The sequence below is a fragment of the Lissotriton vulgaris genome, chromosome 3_1 (assembly GCF_964263255.1).
Source record: "Lissotriton vulgaris chromosome 3_1, aLisVul1.2, whole genome shotgun sequence".
In the NCBI taxonomy this organism is placed as follows: Eukaryota; Metazoa; Chordata; class Amphibia; order Caudata; family Salamandridae; genus Lissotriton; species Lissotriton vulgaris.
In genome coordinates, this window is record NC_141689.1 from 1,336,938,554 (window position 1) to 1,336,960,358 (window position 21,805).

The following is a 21,805-nucleotide window of genomic DNA, read 5'->3' on the forward strand; positions in this document are numbered from 1 at the left end:
AACGGACAACAGGGTTGTGAAGGGTCAACCACTGCATGCTCAGAATAAGACAACACTGTGGTGCGTCAATCAAGTTGAACTGTATATTCTCATAGTGATTGATGCCAATCTGCATAGTTAAGGGGACGGTATGATACCTCACTGGTCTGGATGTCAGTGCCATCCCAACAACGGACTTTACAGGTTCAGTGTTGTCCTTTTTCTCACACGGGATCCCAATGCTTGGGCATACGTCTGATCCATAAAGTTTCTGGTTGCCCCGGAATCCAGTAAGGCAGATATTTCTAGAGGTGTTTCCTTTGTAAGCCATAGATTGATACACACATTCAGATGTGCTATGGATGACTGTAAGGTGTTGGCTGTTATGGAAAAGATCACTTCTTGTTGGACACCTGAGCTAGGGACCTCCTTCTGACTCGAGCTCCTTAATTTTCCGTTGTCTCCCATCTCTCCCACTGCTGCTGCACCACTGCTTGCATCTTGTGAGTGTTCTGTTTGTCTGGGGTTCCTGGCTCGGCATTCCTTAATGAAGTGCCCACTCTTACCGCAATAGAGACACAGCTTCTGTTTCCATCTCTTGTCTCTTTCTTTCGTGGTTAGGGACCCTGAATACCGTTTATTTGCATGGGTTCAGATCCTTCAGACACTTAAGTAGATTCCTCGGGGACAGGTCTGGGCCTGGGGAGGTAATAACAGTTTTCCCCTCTGTTCTTGGCCCCTTTCCTTTCCTGTAGCCGGTGATCCAATTGCACTGTAAGATCAATCAGCTCATCGCAGGACTGTGGTAACTGTACCATCTGAGACAAGACATACTTCAGTTCTCCTCGCAAACCGTGATAGAACTTTGTGGTGCGTTTTTCGGAAGGCCAATGGGTTTCCACCAGGAGACGATTAAACGTTGTTATGTACGTTAGTAGGTCCTGGGAACTCTGTTTGAGGGTTATTAATTCCCGGTCCAATGTCATGACGTGTGATTTGCGATCGAACAATTTCCTCATCTCTAAACAAAAGTTTGGGAAATTTTACACAATGGGGTCATCTAGCTCGATCAGTGGAATAGTCCAGCTAGGACATAACAAAGGCCGTTTTGGCCTGTTCCTCCTGGAACACTGTAGGTTTACAAAGGAAGCTTAATCTGTATTGACTCAGGAACACTTCCAACTTTTTTGGATCCTCAAAAAAGCATTCAGGAGGTGCCAATGGAATCCCTGTGTTTTATACTACTTGGATAGCAGGAGGAGAATCTACAGAAGACGGGGATGCTTGTGTCGTAGAAAAGAACCCGGGCCCATGTGGTCTACTCTCAGTGGGTGTATGTGTAGCATGTACCGGAGGAGGAAGTGTCCACTCTTTGATGTAAGTCCCTGATCTATCTGGTGTACCCTTACGTGAGAGGCCTACCACCTCTCGCCTCAAAGTGCACATTTCTTTCCTCAATTCCTGATTCTCCGTTCGAGAGGTATTCACCTCTGTCTGAAAAGCCTTAAGGCTCTCAAGGAGAGAAGACAAAACTGTATTTACGTCCATTGTCCAGACTGGGCAACAATCTCGGGCTTGACAATCTGTCAGGATCAGTCAGAAGCACCAAACGATATAATGCCACTAACCTGTTTAAGTAATTCAGCGGGGACGATGGACTGCAGCAAGCCCCCCTACTCCCCCGAGTGCTGACTCCCACAGAGTACTGTAACACTGCTCTAAGAGGGATCACTCCGGGGAAATGGGAAGTGGATAAAACAATAAACACAGCTGCGTGGGTGGAAGTCTTCTTATACCTATGTCTGGTCCAGACTCCTGGTATGTCGTCAGAAGCCAACCCTCAGGTGAGTACTGCACACAGAAGAGGAGAGAGAGAGATGTGTGAATAGCATTAGAAGGGGAAAACATACATAAAGGTTACTAGGGTACCTTACTAACACACGTACTCACAACACTGCACAGCTGTACATATAGGAACTTAAGCATGTCTCCAGTCAGAGAACAACACTTGGAAATCAGGTATGCGGGTGAGTCTCAGAGTTCTTGATGAGTCATGAATGAGGAGAAGAAAAAGTCACTCTCAGGCTCTCTGTTGAACCTCCAGAACGAGTGATCTCCCAAAGACAGCCAAATGTCTGTTAGAGGATACCAGTTCCTGGGCAGGGTTCGGGTGCGCACAAAATTTCGGAAAACACACGCTGTTTGATTCACAGCGACCAACTGTACTCTTCCGCTGTATTTCACAAACCTGCAGTGAAGTCCGGTGTGGCTGGCTCACCCACATAGTGTCTTGCGTTTCCTGAGCTGCGTCTGTTCTTCCGACCCAAAGGATTGTGGGACCTGTAGAATCCCAAGGACTTCGGGTACCTGGTAGATGCCAAGCCTTTCTCCTTCCAGTCATTCAGTCATACATACATGGGAAGGGAACTTTACAAAGTGTTGTGACTACCCTCTTGCCCCCCAGTTCCGTATAGGCAATCATGACACTTCCACACCAAAGTCCTCATCTTGTAAAACATTGTCAGCATCCAGAGCTTTTTGCAAACTAGAAAGACAGTCAACCTGCGCATTTCTTGCTCCCGACACATGCATGAGTACAAACTTGGATTCCTGAAGCACAACCATCCACCTTCTAATGCGACTTGAAATTTAATAAATCATTTTTTTTACAAAGACTTCTTCGAGAGGCTTATGATCTGCCTTTATCTGAAACTTCCGAACCCAAAGAAATTTCCTTAGGTTTCTCACAGCCCAAAATACACCTAGAGCCTCCTTATCTATAACTGAGCAGTTAAGTTCAGCACCCCTAAATCCACAAGAAATATATAAAATAGTTCTTTACGTGCCTTCAGAATTCGGTAACAAAACAGCTCCCAATAACTTGGCGCTGGCATCCGTCATTACTATGACGTCATCCCTGGTAGCAAAACTCTATGTCTGAAGCCTTCTCCAATCCAAGTTTCAAATCCTTAAACTCCATTTCACAACTGTCACTCAACAAAAATTCTTCTCCCTTCTTTAACTGAGACCTGAGGAGAACTGTTCTGTCTGAGAATTTTGGCATAAACTTGTTATAGAACTCCGCCATTTCCAAGAATTTCATAAGTTCTTCTCTGCACTTAGGCGAGGACAAACCTTTAATGGTGTCCAACAATCCTTTCTTTGGCCTAATTCCTGATCTAGTGATTAAGTGTCCTAAATACTCTATCTCAGGTACATTAAACTTACATTTTCTTGCCTCAATGTGAGCCCTGCGTTTTGTAACTTTCCAAGTACCTCACGGGACCTATCATTGTGCTCACCTATGTTGGACTCTAATACCAAAATATTGTCTTGATATACCTGGACACCTGTCACACCCTTCAATACCCTTTCCATCACCCTCTGAAACACAGAAGCCGCAGATATAAGCCCGAAGGGCATCCACAAAAACGTGCATGTTCCATGGAGAGTGGTAAAAGAAGTCTAGTCTTGTGAAGAGTCACCCAGCATAATTTGATGTTACGCCGAACTGAGGTCCAAAGAAGAAAAATGCTTAGCCCCATTCAGTAATCACAGTCTATCACTGATGTTTGTGAGAGGCAAATGATCAACAGGCACAGCCTTGTTAAGTTCTCTCAAATCAACGCAAAACCTTGCATCCCCATTGGCCTTGCAAACTATCACCAGTGGAGCTAGTCATTCAGAGGCTTCTGCCTCCTTAATTATTCTCGCAGCAATCAACCTGTCCAACTCCTCTTCCATACTATTCTTGATTTCCAATGTCACACTTCTAACTTAATAAACTTTTGGATATGTGTTGGCTTCAAGCTTAATCTCATGTACATAGTTCTTCAGACAACCCAGCTCCTCTCTGAAAACATCGGACAACTACTTAAACAAATCATCACTGCCATCCAAAACCCAACAAACAGATAATGTCTTTTACACAAACCAAAGGATTTTCATTAGGGTCTAGGTACACATAGAGATCACATTGAAGAATCCAGCTTATTAAGCAGTCACCCTTCACTGGCACATAAATCTTCCCAGGTATCATGCAATCTTTGAATTCTATAGTAACCCAAAAATCATCCAGCCAGCTTTATCGGTTCTCCACCATACTCGTGTTTGTATGTCTGGCTTCAAGAGTATCACTTTGTCTTTTAGACTATTCTCATAAAACATGAACGGTATCAATGTTATTTCGGCTCCTGAAACAAATACAATTTTGAACACTTCCATGTTGACATGTACCACTTGAAAAGGCCTTTTCAAACCTTTAACCTGGTTTTGCAGTACAATCACCTCTTTTACAAGATCAATTTCACAATCCACATCCCGCACTTTTTTTACATTGGATTTACAGCATTTAGACACATGATATTTCCTTCCGCAAATCTTACAAGTAGCCTTCTCTCCCAGGCACACCATACTATTGGCCATGTGACCTATTTCCCCGCCGTGATATCATTTGCCAGAGAATGTACAACTTGTCTTGCCTCCTGTGTCACTTTCTTTTACTTTGAACAGATGTATTCTCATTCCCATTCTCTTTCTCTGCCACCACCTTCAATCCTGCTTGCTTCCACTATGTCCTTGAGAATTACTTCAACACATGCCTTTGAATGTTCTTGTGTTTTGGCTACAGTCAAAACCTCATGCAGCAAAGAGTTGTCTTTCTCCCACATTACTTCCTTAGCTTTTTCCAAAGAGCAACCCAGCATGAATTGATCCCTCTATTGCTCGTCAATCGAATTTCCAAAGGCACACATTGAAGCTAACCTGGGCAGCTATGTTATATATTGTTCTACGCTTTCGCTTTGCCATTGTATCCTCTTTCCAAAATGATTGCGTTCAATACTGTTTCATCTGGGAAGATAATGCCGGTCAAGCTTCTTTATACAAATTTCAGACTCATTCATATCAGAAACCCCATCTTCAGATAGTTCAGGCAGATGCTCAAACACTTCTTGCCCTTCAGACCATAGGCAATGCATTAACAGAAAGGTCTTCCTCTCAGCACTAAGAGAAGCACCACACACTTTAGCGTAATGTGTGAAAACTTTGATCCACTGAATGGGTTGATCACCAGGAGAGGTGAGAAAAATGGGGGCGCCGTTACATTCAGCATGGTGTGAAATACAGTGTCTTGTTTCTTCACACAATTTGTTTACAAAGACGCAAAAGAGGAAGAGATCAATAATGATAACAAAAAAAGTCTTCAAATGATTTTGTGCTCGACAGGCCCCAATCCAATATTACCACTGCACGTCTGCACACCTGTACGCACAGCGTGCACCATGAAATTTGACGTTCTCCTGATGTCCTGACCGGGAAGCAAGGTCCTGCATGAGCAGCACTGAACAATTATTCCAAATCGGGTTCCAAAAAACACTTGAGCCTTCAACCACTGTGGCCTTTCAATTTTCAAAAAGTTTCACTCATAAAGTACAAACATTTAACATACACTTGAGTATGGTCACGCACCACTCCAAAGTCAGATTAATCACACTGTAGCTGCCTTTGCATTGAGGTCTCCTGAAATTCAAAGGGCGGTTCCTCTTCCGTGAATATTCAAAGTTGCTGGTCTTCTCCCTCTAAATTAAGGCTCATGGTCCATCAGCATGTGGGTCGCTCGTCGCCTAATGTTAAATTAGTAAAGCCAATCAAGTTGCTTTCAAGTCCTTTATTGTAGTATCAGGTTATACAGAACCCCATCCGCAGAGCGAGCTGTTAGCGGCATCCAACTGCTTCCTCAGCCTCTCACCAACAATCCCCTCCACCCGTGCTTTACTCCTTGGTTACAGAACCCTGCATCCCAAAGTTCTTATAGCCTACGATACCACAGGTATATATTGGAGAACAACAGAGATGATTGTCTTGACCACATGATGTGATGTTTTTAAATTCTCAGCGTGAGATCAATATTTTCATGTTTTCCTCTATAGAAAAAGAAAACAAATTGTGCCAAGTCTTTATAGTGCACGTATTGCTTTATGTTAGTGTGGTGTTCTTCTTCACTCTCCTGAGATCCAAGTTCTATAGAACATAGAACTTGGAATGCATGTCATGCCTCATGAGTCAGTGGCTCCTGGGTGGCTGATGGATGAGGTGTTATGAATAAACCTCCCTGTTAATCCACAACCTGAGTTACTGATTTATTAAGAATGTTTCACTGGCGACGAGGGTGGGATCGCAGAACAGAGGAACAGAGACAACACCTCAACATCAAGCTGTGACCTTATTGCGACGAGTTCCTGTCTCTGCCGCAAGGTGGTTTAAGAAAATAACTGCCCACAGAAGTTCTTTGAAATTTGTTTAAATTAGACAAAGGGGTGCGGGTGGTTCGGACCCGTGAGGTACTTTGAAATCCCTTTTCTCTTGGCGTGTGTGGCATTTTGAAGAGAGACGGCAGGTGGTTAGGCAGCATTACCTTGCTGTGTGAAATCATCATCTGTCTAATTCACGTATTTAATGACTGGGTGTGCGGCGCGAGGACTGAAAGCGCGTGAGCACTGTGAGGAAACTCGGCATGTGTGCATCAATAAAAGAAGCTTACTACTTACATCTATGCTCCCACCTCCTCCAGCGGCTGAATGTTTCTGACGAGAAGGTAGTTTTTCACTTATCCAGAGGCTGTTTGCATTTTTGCATACCTTCATAAATAATCTGGTGAGGAGGTCAGCGGGAGGGGCTGGTGGCTGCCTGTTCCTTTTAGCACATTATTGGTGGGAAATTCGTCCTCGTGTGGCTGTTTGCTAAAGGAAAACATTTCTCTGTCAACGATTGGTGAGAGTGTTCGTTGGAGTCCAGAGCTCTTCTCCCTTGAGCTGTCTGCAGTGACTGATGACGCATTAGAATCCTGCAAAGGGATTCGGTGATTAGTTCGCGTCATCAGTCTTTTAAACTCCTCCTGAGTGTTTAATTGATGACCCAGTTACATTCTGTAATTCCATTGGAGGCTCTTCAGCACTGTGTGTGCGTAGGCGTCTGTAAAGCTTATGTGCACGGAAGCTTTAGCAATTACAATAACCATTACAATACATTTTACTTTGAAGACATAAGTCATCAATGTCAATTTACTTTTCATCAAATATCCTTTTGAGTGGCAACTTTCAATCAGAGTATTCAGGTGTTCGGCAAAATGTGGACATTAAAAAGAATAGTAGCAACACTGAAAACCAGTCATTGAAAATAGCAAGCTCCATTTTAATTGTATTAGTCCGGCCTGCCTTATAAACCATAAATAACTGAATGTAAAAAGATAGTCCTAATTTCATCGAAACTGAAGCAACATTGCTTCATAATGAAAAGGTCTCTCAATGTCTCTGTTCATGATGTCTTCTATTTTAAAAAGTGATTATAACTTTATTTCCAAAATCCTATGTACACACGAAATTAAAAGAGTACTTTGGAAGTTACATTTTTAAACTACTACTACTAGGAGCCTATTAAACTGGATATTAAAAGCGGAATCTGTATGCTACAGCTTAAAAACAAATAAAATGACAAGTGAGAAATGCATGCACGGATTATGGCCGGATGTCACCATGCATCACTACTCAGTTACGTTATTTTAAATGTACCATCCATGGTTGATGGGAGAGTCTTGGTAATGAAAATACACCTATCAAGTAATATAATAAGAAAAGAACAATTCAAATACTTGACAGTAGCAATATTTCCCATACAGATCTTAAACATCTTAAACTAAATCCCCCTCTGGTACCAAAATGTTAGTCTCCCCGTTTCCTCAGCCAGAGCCCAACTTCTAGCACCAGAAGTATAATATTACTGCTACTTGCCACACTACAAAGGTCTTGGAACCATGGCGCACAAACATAGGGAAACCGACTCATCTTTTGTGACCCATACACACCGCCACAGACACCAGAACCAATGCAGGATGGAACGCCACATGCCCAGTTACATATGTTCTCCCTATATGGACAGGTACCTCAGTAACGGCTAAGCTGGCTTCCTATGTCTGCTAACTCGCCTTTTTCCTTGGAGGATAAAAGCTATTCTTATTTACAACAACAAACAAATGATGGACGGAATGCTGACAACGTAAACATTCTACCCAAGTCAAAAGATCTGGGATAAATCCATTGTTCTTTTGCCCACTACGCCACCCCAGTTTGACCAAGACATATGCAAATTATTCTTGACCCTGTGCCCCCTGGGAACAGTCCAGACCGAACTGCCAGGCCCACCCTGGACCGGAAACAAGCATCCTGGGGCCGGTTTCCGGGTATGTCACCCTTCTTCAGCCAGGCTAGCTTGAATCCAGTGGCACAGTGAGGAATGGACCCACGTCTGTGCATACCAATCCCTCCTAGGGCGAAAGGTTTTACAGCGAACAAATGATGGACGGAATGCTGACAATGCAAACATTCTCCCACAGCCAAAGGATCCGGGTTAAATCCATCGTTCTTTTGCCCACTATGCCACCACAGTTTGGACCCCGCCATAACCAAATCATTCTTGGCCCTGTGCTGCATGGGAACAGTCCAGACCGAATTGCCAGGCCAGGTGCTCTCTGGACCGGAAACAAGCATCCTGAGACCGGTTTCAGGGTATGTCACCCTTCTTCAGCCAGGCTAGCTTGAATCCAGTGGCACAGTGAACAAGGAACCCACGTCTGGGCATACCCATCCCACTTAGGGTGAAAAGTGTTACAGCAAACAAATGATGGACGGAATGCTAACAATGTAAACATTCTCACCCAGTCAAAAAATCTGGGTTAAATCCATTATTCTTTTGCCCACTATGCCACCGCAGTTTGGACCCAGCCATATGCAAATCATTCTTGACCCTGTGCCCCATGGGAACAGTCCGGACCGAACTGCCAGGCCAGGTCCTCCCTGGACCAGAAACAAGCCTTGTGGGACTGGTTTCAGGTTATGTCACCCTTCTTCAGCCAGGCTAGCTTGAATTCAGTGGCACAGTGAGCAAGGGACCCACGTCTGGGCATACCCATCCCACTTAGGGCAAAAAGTGTTACAGCAAACAAATGATGGACGGAATGCTGACAATGCGAACATTCTCCCCCAGTCAAAAGATCCGGGTTAAATCCATCGCTCTTTTGCCCACTACGCCACCCCAGTTTTGCCCTAAGTGGGATGGGTATGCCCAGACGTGGGTCTCTTGCTCACTATGCCACTGGATTCAAGTTAGCCTAGTTGAAGAAGGGTGACATACAGTGAAACCGGTCCCAGGATGCTTGTTTCCGGTCCAGGGAGGACCTGGACTGGGAGTACGGTCTGGACTGTTCCCATGGGGCACAGGGTTAAGACTGATTTGCATATGGCTGGGTCCAATCTGGGGTGGTGTCGTGGGCAAAAGAACAATGGATTTAACCCAGATCTTTTGACTTGGGAAGAATATTTGCATTGTTAGCATTCCATCCATCATTTGTTTGCTGTAACACTTTTCGCCCTAAGTGGGATGGATATGCCCAGACGTGGGTCCCTTGCTCATTGTGCCACTGGATTCAAGCTAGCCTGGCTGAAGAAAGGTGACATACCCTGAAACCGGTCCCAGCATGCTTGTTTCCAGTCCAGGGACGACCTGGCCTGGCAGTTCGTTCTGGAGTGTTCCCATGGGGCACAGGGTCAAGACTGATTTGCATATGGCTGGGTCGAAACTGGGGTGGCATAGTGGGCAAAAGAACAATGGATTTAACCCAGAACCTTTGACTGGGGGAAAATGTTTGCATTGTCGGCATTCCGTCCATCGTTTGTTTGCTGTAACATTGTTATGTGCATGGCAGGAAAACAATGACGTACCCATAAAGAAAGAATAAAAATCCTCCCATTTTCATTAACACAACAGCAGTTGTAGGCTTTTCAGTCTGTCTGAAAAAACGGGAGTAGTGAGTCACTTCCTCTCTGTAGAAATTACAGAGGAAGAAGAGGGGCTAGCCAACATATATTATCTGCCAGAGGCAGTCCTAGGCACACAGTTACTAACACTATGTGCTGAGTTTGCATCACAAAAGTTAAATAAACTGATTCAAAATGTTTGAGATTTACTTTCTAGCACAAAAGTTTATTTGCACAGAGAATCTCAAGGAAAGTAATGTAACCTTGATGCATTACTTTACATCAAAGCGCATTCCATGGGTAGCACATGGATGTTTTATGCAGCCACCCTTGGATTTCCACACAAATCCCTATCTACTATAACAATAATGGCCTTTGCATGTGTTGCTGCTCTGCACATGTAGGAGACGACTCTTCTGCTTCAGTCTTCTTAAAATATTGTTCTGCATCTCTAGCACAGTGCGATAAGCTTGCTGTTTTATTATAAAGAGAGTGTCCATGCTGAAGTCAATGAGAGGAAAGTCAGTGAGAGGTTCACTTCCCACCATACTCATCAATGAGCGCTGCTGTGAGCTGTGACTGAGATTAAGTTCTGCTGTCCTGACCTTCATACTGAGAAGGAAGATAGCAGTGGAATAATAAGTATGCAAGCTTGCATACTCAAGATGGAGTGCTTTTGTTAATGCACTAAGGAACCTACTTCACATACAGTACCACGGTACGGGGTTAGGTTATTCCAATAGGTCTGGTAGATGCGAACTCCTGACATGCTCTCTTTAGTATAGCGGAATTAGTAATAGATAGGAGTAATATTATTATCAATATAAACACTTAAAAAGGTTTAATTGTATGTGTTTTTCACCATTTTAATAATGTTTAGAACAATTATGTGTTTCATCTTTCTGATACTTAGGTTACTGACAATATCTATAAATCTGTAAGTTTAGGAGATAAGATTCGATACTGTGAACTAGCCAAACAGACCAACATTTACTGAATATATAAGAAGACTAGGGGGCATATTTACTGGATTTGTGGCACAGGGCAGCTCAGCAAGGTACCTTGCCGCGCTGCCCTGCATCACAGGCAAAGGGCAGGAATGCATGGTATTTATCCAATATGGCACAATCCTGTCCTTTTCCCCCTGTGCTGGTGCCGTTTCAGCAGCCTAGTGCAAACGCAGGCACCTTTGCACCACAGTGAAAGGGTGCCTGTATTGTAATCAGGATTGTTTTTTTGTACCTACCTGCACAAAAAAATCCTTAGAGGCGTTTTACTCTTTCTATGTGTGCTGCAGAAATATATTTCTCATTGTTATTTCTCACCTGGGGAGGTGCATCTTTTTGGCACATTTCCAGTTTTACCAGGTTTGGTAAATCTGGGAAAGCATTAAAAGCCATGGCATTTGCATGGGTACAACCACCACAACGCTCTTGGAATGCCTCCCTTGCGCAGAATAATGCAATTTAAGCTGCATGGTTACTCCATGTTTTTAGGCCATTCAAAACCACGTAAAGTGGCTTTGTGTGGCATTATAAATATGACTTCGAGGTTTGCGTCATGCTTGTACCATTTTGCGTGGTGCAAACATGACGCAAAGCGCTCATAAATATGCCCCTCTCTCTGTATTATGAAGTTTTACTGTTCTAAATACACAGTCCTACTTGATTTGTAGTAACCACATAACAAAGGCAGGTACTTATAGATTATAAAAGGAGGTGGGTATAGGCAACAGCAGCAAGGTTAGGTTAGGTGATACAGGAGTGGTGCAGTTAGTCTAAGTTTTGGGGAGGAGCAATTATCTTAGGGTGAGGTTTGCTAAGGGGACAACTTGGAAAATGGGTTTGTAGAAGGGCTATTAGTTATGTTTTGAAAAACAGCAATGATGTGGTGGTGCGTAGTTTTTGGGGTAAAGGGTTCCAGTTCTAGTTGCACTACCCAAGAAAGAATTAGCCATGAGTCCTTTATAATGGGGCGTAGGCTCTAACAGCATGACTGCAGGATTTGAGGTTGATCTGTAGATTCCTGAAAGCTTCAGTTTGTTTGCTATGTAGCGAGGAGTGCATGTGTGCAAGGCCTTGTGTGTGATACAGGCAGTTTTTATTAATTAACGTGACTTCTATGGGGAACCAGCGAAGAGTGACAACCATTGGTGAGATTTGGTCTCTACTTTTCACTCCATAGACGATGCCACTGAAGGTAGAACTGATTTCAGAGGAGTGAGATGGGCCTTGGGCAGACCTGTCAAAAGAAACTTACAATTGTCAATTCTGGAAAGAACTAGTGATTGAGCAAGAGATTTCGGATCTTTTGCAGGAATGTGATGGCGGATTCTCCAAAGAAGTAGTTTATATGTGCATTCCTGGGCATGTTGCTGATAATGGTTGGAAGGCTAAGGCTTTTATCTAGACTGACTCCTAGAGATTTGACACGGTCACTGATAATGGGTTTGCTGTTGAAGATGTCGAGTGTGCTTATCCAGGAATGTACAGACAATGGTGAATAGGACGGGGAAACGAGGAGGAATGTGGATTTGTAAGAGTCAGTTTTAGGTTGTTAGAATTCATCCGAATCAATCTGATCTCCTTGGTGAATGGCAACTCCTCGCTCAGAAGAGCACTCCTATTAAATTAACAGTTTATCCACTTGGAATTTTTCTCTCAGAAAGATGGAGATGCCAAAAGACGTATCTGTGTTCATGAGACAGTGAAAGTTTCCTTCTGTCTTGGAAAGATGAGAATGCTAGACATTTATGTTTTTATAGGAACGCTCTCTGACTTTCATGATCGAATTGCTCTGCACGATCTCATTAAGTTTGTTAATGGTTTTAGTCCCAGTGAGATTTAAGAAGCACTCGAGCTATACTTCCAGCAGTAAGCAAGACATGACGTGTCCTATATGAATGTGAGATTAAACTATAGTGTCCAGGGAATTCCCTGTATTGCTTGCTTTCGCGGTGGCTATTTTGATAGGTTTACAGAACAGGGCTCTAGTAATGTTGCTCATCTTTTAAATATAACAGTTCGGGAATCTGTGATGTAATATTTTTACATGCTTATTTTTCAGAATGATGCATTCGAAATACATATTCCTGGCTGTCCTTGCAACTTTACTTGAAAATAGTATGGCAGCTCATACTTGTGTTGTGGACTCATTCACTGTGAAGGAAAACTTTGATCTAAAGAGGGTACGTTTTTTTTAAATTCTAAAATGTAAAATACCAAAAGGGTTAAGCATTACCACGAATAAATATTTCTATTTTCTTCAGCTTTCTATAATTAACGACATATAATGTTAATTTTAAATAACAAGGATATACATTTTGAAGCTGAAATGTTTTGTAACTTGATTCTAATAATTGAAAACTGAGATTAACTTCTTACTTTATTTCAACACTTTATTTCTGGGATTCGCTAGCACCTGAGTGCATAGCCTCGAACTGCCCAAATTGGCATTGTATAAGCTACAAGGTGGCTGAGAGACGACATACTAGCAATGTATACCATCTATTAAAATATAAGTGAAGTGTTGGGGGCAAGAAATTAGGAATGCTAGGTGCATTTTGTATGAAGTAATATGAAAATATCAGAACTTTAAATATCAAATGTCATTCAAGAGAGCCTTAGATAAATGACTGTCTATTAACAGATCTGGTCAAAGACATAAGCCATATTTGCATTATTGTTGCCAGGGTTCAAATGTAAGTTCGATGAGACAGCACCTTTTTGACCATTTTTTACTCAAACCACACAAACAGAATGCACAACCCCCAAAAAATACTTCCTCAATTAGTAATGGTCGACTTGCTGTACTGTCAGGGATTGGGGGCAGTTTCTTCAGTACCAGAGGACATAGCAAGAGCACGGTACCTCAAAGCACTCAATTCTTGAATCCTATACTGCTTCAGTTCTGGATACTCTGGAGTTATTGGATTATGAACTCAGGCCCAAATGTATCATAGGATTGCACTGTCCTTGCAACAAGCAGGGTGACAAAAGGGTACAAGGGCAACAAAATCCCTAAGTCAGATTTGCTTACCTGTGCAAGGCCACCTTGCATTGCCCTGCAGCGCTCGGTAAATCAGCAGTAAAGGAAGGCAGCACAAGTCATGTTACGCCAGTGAGGTGTTATGTGAGTAGAGAGTGGGCGTTCCCACGCAGCCACTGATGTATTTTGGTGCTTTGCCAGATTTATCAAGACATGCACACCTGGGAATGCATCAAAATGCAGCGCCTCCCCTATAGAGGCGCAACAATGAGAACAATGAGAGATATCTTCATTTCTCAGCATTTTCCCTATTTCTAAATGTGTGCATATCTGCCCTCTTCATTTGACGTAGCTGAGAAAGTGCTGTGATGCGCTACATCGAATGATGAGAAATCTGTCCCTCAATGTTCATGGATAGCTCTCTGAGTAACCATAGTGGTTCCTGCCACACCGATCTTTACTCCTGGAGAGATCGGACCCAATACAAATCCACACTGTGGACTGGATCACAAAATGCTGACACTAGGAGACATATAACCCTGTCTCTAGTGGGTCTTATCTAGGGAGGCTGCCACAAATTGTCAGGTAAATTGTTCATGAAATTTGTGGTCATAATCAATTCCACCAGAATATCTACAACCAGAACACTCATTGTTATGCTATTACTATGGTGAATACAGGAACCAAGAATGAGAGGGCATATTTACAAGGGCTTTGCACCACTGGGACGCCACGTTTCTCGACGTTTCGCTGGCACACTGCCCTGCTCCATATTTACAACGCGGTGCTAAGTCTCTTTGAGTGGCTTAACGCTGCCCTGTAAATAGGCCCCTTTTCACGCATGACTTTGCGGGAAAGGGGCATGCAATGGGAGTTGTTGTGGGCATTTCCATGTAATACCCATTAAATTTACAAGATTATGTAAATCTGCGCCAGCGCCAAAAACTAAAACCAGCGAAAAAGCAGGCGTTAGAGTGGCACAACAAGGAGAAACACTTACTTCTCCTCGTTTGATCTTACTTTGTGTTCTGCATTCTACAGCACACACAGGAAGGGCCAAATGCCACTAATGATTGTTTTTGTGCAGGAAGGTGTTCCTTCCTGCACATAACAAATCATTAATAATGGCGATTTGCTACTTCTATGTGTGCTGCAGAAGTAGCAAATCCCCATTGTTGATATGCAGGAAGGTCTACCTTTCTGCACATAAACAATCAACCCTGCAATGCAGGCACCCTTGCAAAATAGCACAAAGGTGTCTGCGCTGGCGCTAGGCAGCTATTTTTAGCGATGGCGCAAGACAAAACACACAGGTGCACTCAATTCTTATGAATATGGTGCAGCCCTGCGTTTTATAAATGATTCGGCATGTCGCTGCAAAATAGCTTGCAGCGTTACGCTGTGCCATTTCCTTGTAAACATACCCCGAGGTTCTTTGAGATACCAGGACACAGCAGCGGGACCAAGAGACTACTAGTCCGGCTTCCTTTGCAGCCGAGAGCCCCCGCTGATGCTCTTTCCACACCCGGAGGCACAAGAAAAGACAGCAGGCACTCCCGCAGCATGGGACACCAGGACACAGCAGCGTGACCAGGGTACTCCCAGTTTGGCTTCCTTTGCGGCCGAGAGCAGCCGCCGCAAACGCTCTCTCCGCACCTGGAGGTGCAAGAAAAGGCAGCAGGCACTCACGCAGCACAGGTAGCATGATGGCATGCCCGGGCAAGCTTGGGCCCAGGGCGGGCCTGTTTGTGCCCGTCTGCGGTTGACCATGGCCGGGCCCCTCCGGGCTCCATGCTAGCGGGACAGTCACCGTCATCTACGGCTGAAGTAGTGCAACACTGTTAAACATCGGCAAGGAGCTAGAAGGGCTTGGTAGCGGTTTGGTGCTGCCGACTGCTGACCCCATGACAGTGATCGTTTAATGAGCTTGTGTGAGTACTTTTTCCCTCCCATCCCTTTCTCTTGAGAACCCTAACCATTTCTGCTTCATGCTGGGGAAGTGGGTTCACTAGGTTGACTGATCAAGGAAACCATGGGGAAGAGGAAAGGTGCTCCCAAGTGTTCCCCACAGGACTCAAGTCAGTGAACAATTAACTCTTTTTTGGTAAAAGCGGTGAGGGCAATGACCAAAGAGATAGACACGCAGGGAGGTGACTGACTCTCCCTGGAAAGGGCAGGGGCAGCTGCATCGCTCCTGGAGGAGTCCGTGGCCCAGGTGACTGAAAAGTCAGCAGAGGGTGCCCTGGGACAAGGCCAAGAAGGGCAAGAAGAGGTAGCGGAAAACGCAGGGGGTTCAAACCCTGGTACCAGCCTAAATAACATTGCGGTTGGCCAGATCACATGGAATCGGGCTATGGCGACCAACACTCATGGTGCTGATCTAAGTGGCCCACCCGCTCCAAAGAAACAACGGAAAGTAACCATGAAAATAATTCCTGCAAAGAAAGGGGAAGGCACCACAGGCTTAGAAATTAAGGTTGCCAAGTACTTTGAAGATTTGTGAGAGCTATTGAAACAAAACATTGTGGAAACAGTGTCTGGCCTATTGAATAACTTTAAAATGAATTTTTGAAAGTTCTGGTGGAAACAAGGGCAACGCTCAATAAAATTTATAAAACATTGTTTCCCTCAAGCCAGGCCGTGCAGAGCGCAGCTCCAAACAACAAGGATCCCCCTGTAACTCCTCCTATAGAGACCCACATCGAGACCCAGATCCCTCAAGTAATTCCCAGTGTAACAGGGTCTGTGACGCAGGTTATGAACTTGGGTCAATTATACCTGGTCCTCTGACTTCCTATACCAGCGAGCTGACTCAAAGGGGTCACCAAGGGGGTCACCAACAGCAACAGCACCCAGACAGTAGCGCTACCTTATCTGCCCCTAATACACAAGACTTACCAGTCATAGACCTTCCACCGGCAAGCTGTCCTTATACAGTGGTCCTGGTAGGTATTCCAGGACTTAACAGTGGAAAGGATGATCAATTAAGTGACTCACTGGCTATGTAAAATGCTAGGTTTAATATTGCTGAGCACTGGCACATCCTGATGGCCAGGAGGGTAGCATGGATTGGCAGGACCAAGAAAACAATCTCAGGAGACAGTTTGATTGATACTTACGCTCAGGCATCCTAAATTGGTCAACAAGATCCTATTCCCCTCCTTGCAATCATTCCCAGCAGATTCAGAGATTAAACCTCTACCGCTGGGGTTCTTTTATAGGCCACTATCTAGTCCAAAATTGTCCCAACGTATCATCGTGCATGAAGAGGGTCCAACCCTGGATGGGGGACCCTTGACTTTAACCGCCGCAGCGCTAAGGGGCGCGGCGGCCGCACGGCGGCCGCGCAGCGGCGTCATGCTGGTGATGGAGCCGCTCCGTCACCAGCCTCAGTTGAGCTGTGCTGATGATGGAGCGGTTCCGTCATGGCCCGCCCCGCTCAATAGAATGTTCAGCGCAGGCGCGAAATTCGCGCCACGCATGAGCTGCGAGCGGGCCATGACGGAACCGCTCCGTCATCAGCACAGCACACCCGCAGCTGATGACGGAGCGGTTCCATCATCAGCGTGCAAGGGGTTAAGAAATGCATTTGCACTGTTGAGAGACCTGAATGATATAGACTGACTACAAGAAGGGGAGGGCACAGGTAGAGCTACCGACATCCAGGTTGAATCCCCAGGTGAATTAAGTATGATGGAGGTGACCAATCCTGGGATAACAACAGAAACCTCCCAGGAGTGCAGGATTTAAAGTCAGTTGGGACTAGACAATATAAAGAGGGCTAGTATCGCTCTGTCCTGCTCACAGGAGGGACGTATTGTCAGCGATTTAAAAATAGTCTTGTAGAACATTGCAGGTTTAGCCAGCAGGTTTTGGATGAGCAGTAGCTTCATTACATCCGAGATTTCCATATAATATTCATTAAGGAAACGTGGGGGCCAGATAATAACTTCTTCATTGAAGGTTATAAAACCTTTTTCAGCCCAGCATTAAGGTCGAGTTCAGGGAGAGCAAGAGGGGGCTGTTAGACCTGTCAGCTCTAGGGTGGTCTTTCCTGTGTCTTTTTGCCCTTGCCTCATTTTTCACACCTACTTTTTGTTGGCTTTAGGACTCTGGGCACCCTCCCATTGCTAATCAATGCCAAGGTGCAGGTGCTCTCTTCCCCCAAGATGGCTGCCACTGACCCCTGCTACTGCAGCGTGGTCTGAATAGGCGCACTCTAGTAGCCAGGAGCTGGCTGGAACCATTAGATAATGTTGGCATACCAGCCTGCCCATAGCTAGAATATGGGAAACTCCTGGAACCTTCTAGAATAGGGGAGGCACCAACTGCCACTGCCAACTGTCAACTGACACTATATAAGGAAAAGGAGGGAAACCTTCTAGTCAGTTGGGGCATCACTGACCTGGGAGACCCACGCTGGAGTTTAGGCGGGAGGGTTTAGTCAGGGGCTTATGCCACTGAGAGTGACAGGATTGAGGTGCTGCCTCTTAAGTTGAGTGAGGTACCCTAGCACTGACCCCCTGATCTGACCCGCGTCAGGAAACCCAGGAACCATCTTCAGTGGCCAGAAGGATTGTCCACCACCAACTCACCCCCCCCTACAGTAACATCAGCAACATAAGGGCGCAGAGCCAACCAAGCACCAAGAAGACGGAACAGCTGACAAGAAGACTGTTGAGGATTAACCAGGTATTGGACAGATTGTCATGCGCAAGCCCCTTGAAAGCGCCATAGACTGAACTCATTAAGCGCTGCATTCTGGACCCCTCATCACCGCTGTATTGTGTGCTACCAGCGCTCTGCAGTAATTGCCCCTCAAGCGCTGTGAAGCTAAAGCCCTGAAGCGCTTCGTCTTGACTGAACTCTACAAGCGCTCGGCCGTAATTGCCCCCTAAAGCGCTGAGAAGCTAAAGCCCTGAAGCGCTTCGTCTTGACTGAACTCTACAAGCGCACGGTAGTAATTGCCCCTCTAGCGCTGGGTCGCAAGCGCTCTTAACGCGCTCTGAAGTGACTGAATGTGAGGCGCACTGTAACGATTGTGCCTGAAGCGTTCTAACGTTATTGAGCTGGAAGCGCTCTGAAGGGACTGATCGTGAGGCATTGTGGTGATTGTGCCTGAAGCGTTCTACGTCCCTATCCCTGAAGCTCAGTGAAGTAACTAACTCTGAGGTGTTTGACGTCATTGTCTCAACGCGCCCTGAGGTGACAGAGATCGTAAGGCGCGTTGGAGTTGTGGTGCGGAAACGTCCCAAAGCAGCTGTGACGCAACGTACGTTAAAGCGTAGGCCGCGCTAGGCCTGAGGCGCTCCTGCCTGAGTCACGTGACGGGGGTGGAAACGCGCGCCCTCCGCGACCAAGCCTCTACTGGAGCCCCGAGTGAACAGTGACCTGAGCTGAGTTCTTTGCCCCCAGTCCCCCCACAGCTTGTGTTACCTCGTGACCGGCAATGGTGCTCTGCAGTACTTCTCCAGCACCGCGCCCGGTCCAGCGAGGCCTTGAGATGACGCAAGGGCCCCGGCGGGCCGAAGAGGAAGCTAAACCCGGAGGAGGAGGGCGGAAGCCCATGAAGGCCTTGCATCCGACCCTCTCCTCGGGAGTAGCGCGACTGGGCCCCGTTGGCCCCTAGAAAGCTTAAACACTGAGTGGTCTGCTTAGTCCAGTTCGAGACACTGTTAATGCGTGTCAGACCTCAGTTGAAATGCTCAGTGAAATGTTATTTAAACGCGTGATATGCTCATTGCAAATGCTTAACTGCACTGTTATTTAAACGCGTGATATCCTCATTACAAATGCTTAACTGCACTGTTATTTAAACGCGTGATATGCTCATTGCAAATGCTTAACTGCACTGTTATTTAAACGTGTGATATGCTCATTACCAATGCTTAACTGCACTGTTATTTAAACGCGTGAAATGCTCATTGCAAATGCTTAACTCACTGTTATTTAAACTCGTGATATGCTCATTGGAGATTCCCAGTTGAAAGTGTTTATTTAATATGTCTATTTAAAATGCATAATTTATGCTTATTTAATATGCCTAGTTGAAATGCTTTATTTAATTGCATAATGGGATGCCTATTTGAAATGCTTTATTGAACTGCATAGTGAAATGCTTACCCGAAATGTGGATGAATTAATACTGCATGGCTCTATCCTAAAGCTTAGATAAAAGATCTTGATTCTTTTAAATACAACTACTGGTGTGGTCTCCGTTATTGCACCACTGTGTGTTTAATTGGATGTGTGCGTCAAGTAGCTGCTTTACACACAAGCCACTGGCTGCCTTACTGCTCGTGCCATGCTACCCCCATAAGAGCTGGTAACCCCAGGTCTCACGGGGGTCTAATCATGTTTATTGACTTTAGAATTCACGGTAGGTGGAAGACCCTGTTGTGGGACTCGGCTGTCGCCCAAGGACCCACATTCTCAAGTAACACTTACAGTCTAGTTTTAATGAACTTTTATAAAGCAAAATCACACTCACTGGGATCGTCTCGCCTTGATGAATTAAGTAGACAGTTGGAGCAAAACAGGGTGAAGGTCTGTCACAGTCTCAACTAATTTTAGCCAGAGATTCTGATTGTCATCTGTTCCCTAACTCGAGGGTGACTCATCGTGACTGGTCGACCTGCACTAAGAGAGGGACCATATATGAAACACACTCAGAAACTGAGAGATTTGAGTATCCTCCTAAACACCTATGGTTTAACTCATACTCTGGGCCTGATTGCTAACCATCCTGATATAGCTGTTCCCCTAATTTAAAAAGGTAAGGGCTGCTCATCATTTATAGGTTTTATATTTGTGTCTCTTACACTGAGGAGGTTTATATCCTTTTTTAATATTAATCACAGCATATTTAGCAATCATAATCCAGTGACCATGTTACTTGCTGCCCTTCAGTATTATCCATCTTCTCACAGAATAACCAGGGGAATGATCTCTGTAACTGACCAAGGCAGGCGTCTACGTTGAACACAGGTTGACACAGTTGCTTTCAACAAATCATTTTTTAACACAGGCCAGCAGGAGATTTTGAAATGTCTAGACCCAGAAGTGCAGGGGGATGAATTAGTTCAGGCATTTACTGCTATTGCGCAACTAGTGGATGGTTTACTAACAGAGACGGCTCACTCCCCCAGTACATACTCCCCAAGATTGTTTGACGGGCAATGCTCTCAGGTCCTTAGAGATCTAAAGATGGCTTTTTAACAGCCTCCAAGAGACAGGGGTCAGGTGTCGGCCTGTAGGAAAATGTACAAGCTAGCAGTCAAGGGGCGGAAGGTCCAACTGCAGCAGAAGGTCTGGGGGGAGTTAACAGAGGCATCATAGCTAAAGGACTCTACCTGTTTCTGGCGGGTCGTTAATAACCCATGTTTTAAAGATTTGAATAATCCAGTGCTAAGCCACAACATCTTACCAGAGCTATGGCAGGCTCACTTAGCGGAATTGTATAATCATCCCCACAGAGAGGAGCAACCACAGGCACCAAACCCTGAACAGAGAGATGAGAGATGATCCCATTAGCTTCACTCTTGATGAGGTAAGATTTGGAATCAAAGGTCTCTCACGGAACAAGGCGCTGGGACCAGATTGGATCCCGCTAGACCTCTTCCGATGCAACACAGAGGTATCGGTGCCTCTCTTAGTGAGCGTTTTAAATGCGACAGTAGCATCAGTAATGCCAGTATCATGGTCTACTGCCACCATTGTCCCGATTTTTTAGAAAGGATATAGGAACAGTCCACATTTCTATAGTCCCATATCTCTTATCGATGTGACAGTGAAGGTTCTGGTGTGGGTGGTACTAAACTGGCTGTCGGAATGGTGATCCAGCAGTAAACCAGCCACAAATACTCTAATACCTCATACTCTCCTTGGGCCCATAAACACACACACACACACACAGGCCAGTTAAATCCACTAGAGTCAATTTTTATATTTATCTAACTAAAATTAATTATCTGACATTTCTAACCATTCTTTCACAGATCAAAAGTTGTTTCCTCTGGTCAATGGACCAT

General features: G+C 45.0%; 1 protein-coding gene across 1 annotated transcript in view; it reads left to right on the top strand.

Moving 5' to 3' along the window:
* Positions 1-21,805, top strand: part of LOC147727841 (purpurin-like) — a 172,667-nt gene that overhangs the window by 26,716 nt on the left and 124,146 nt on the right. Inside the window, exon 2 of the mRNA XM_086963186.1 lies at positions 12,855-12,975. Coding sequence (XP_086819312.1) covers positions 12,856-12,975 — 120 coding nt within the window. The 5' untranslated portion in view covers position 12,855. The remainder of the gene's footprint in view (positions 1-12,854; positions 12,976-21,805) is intronic.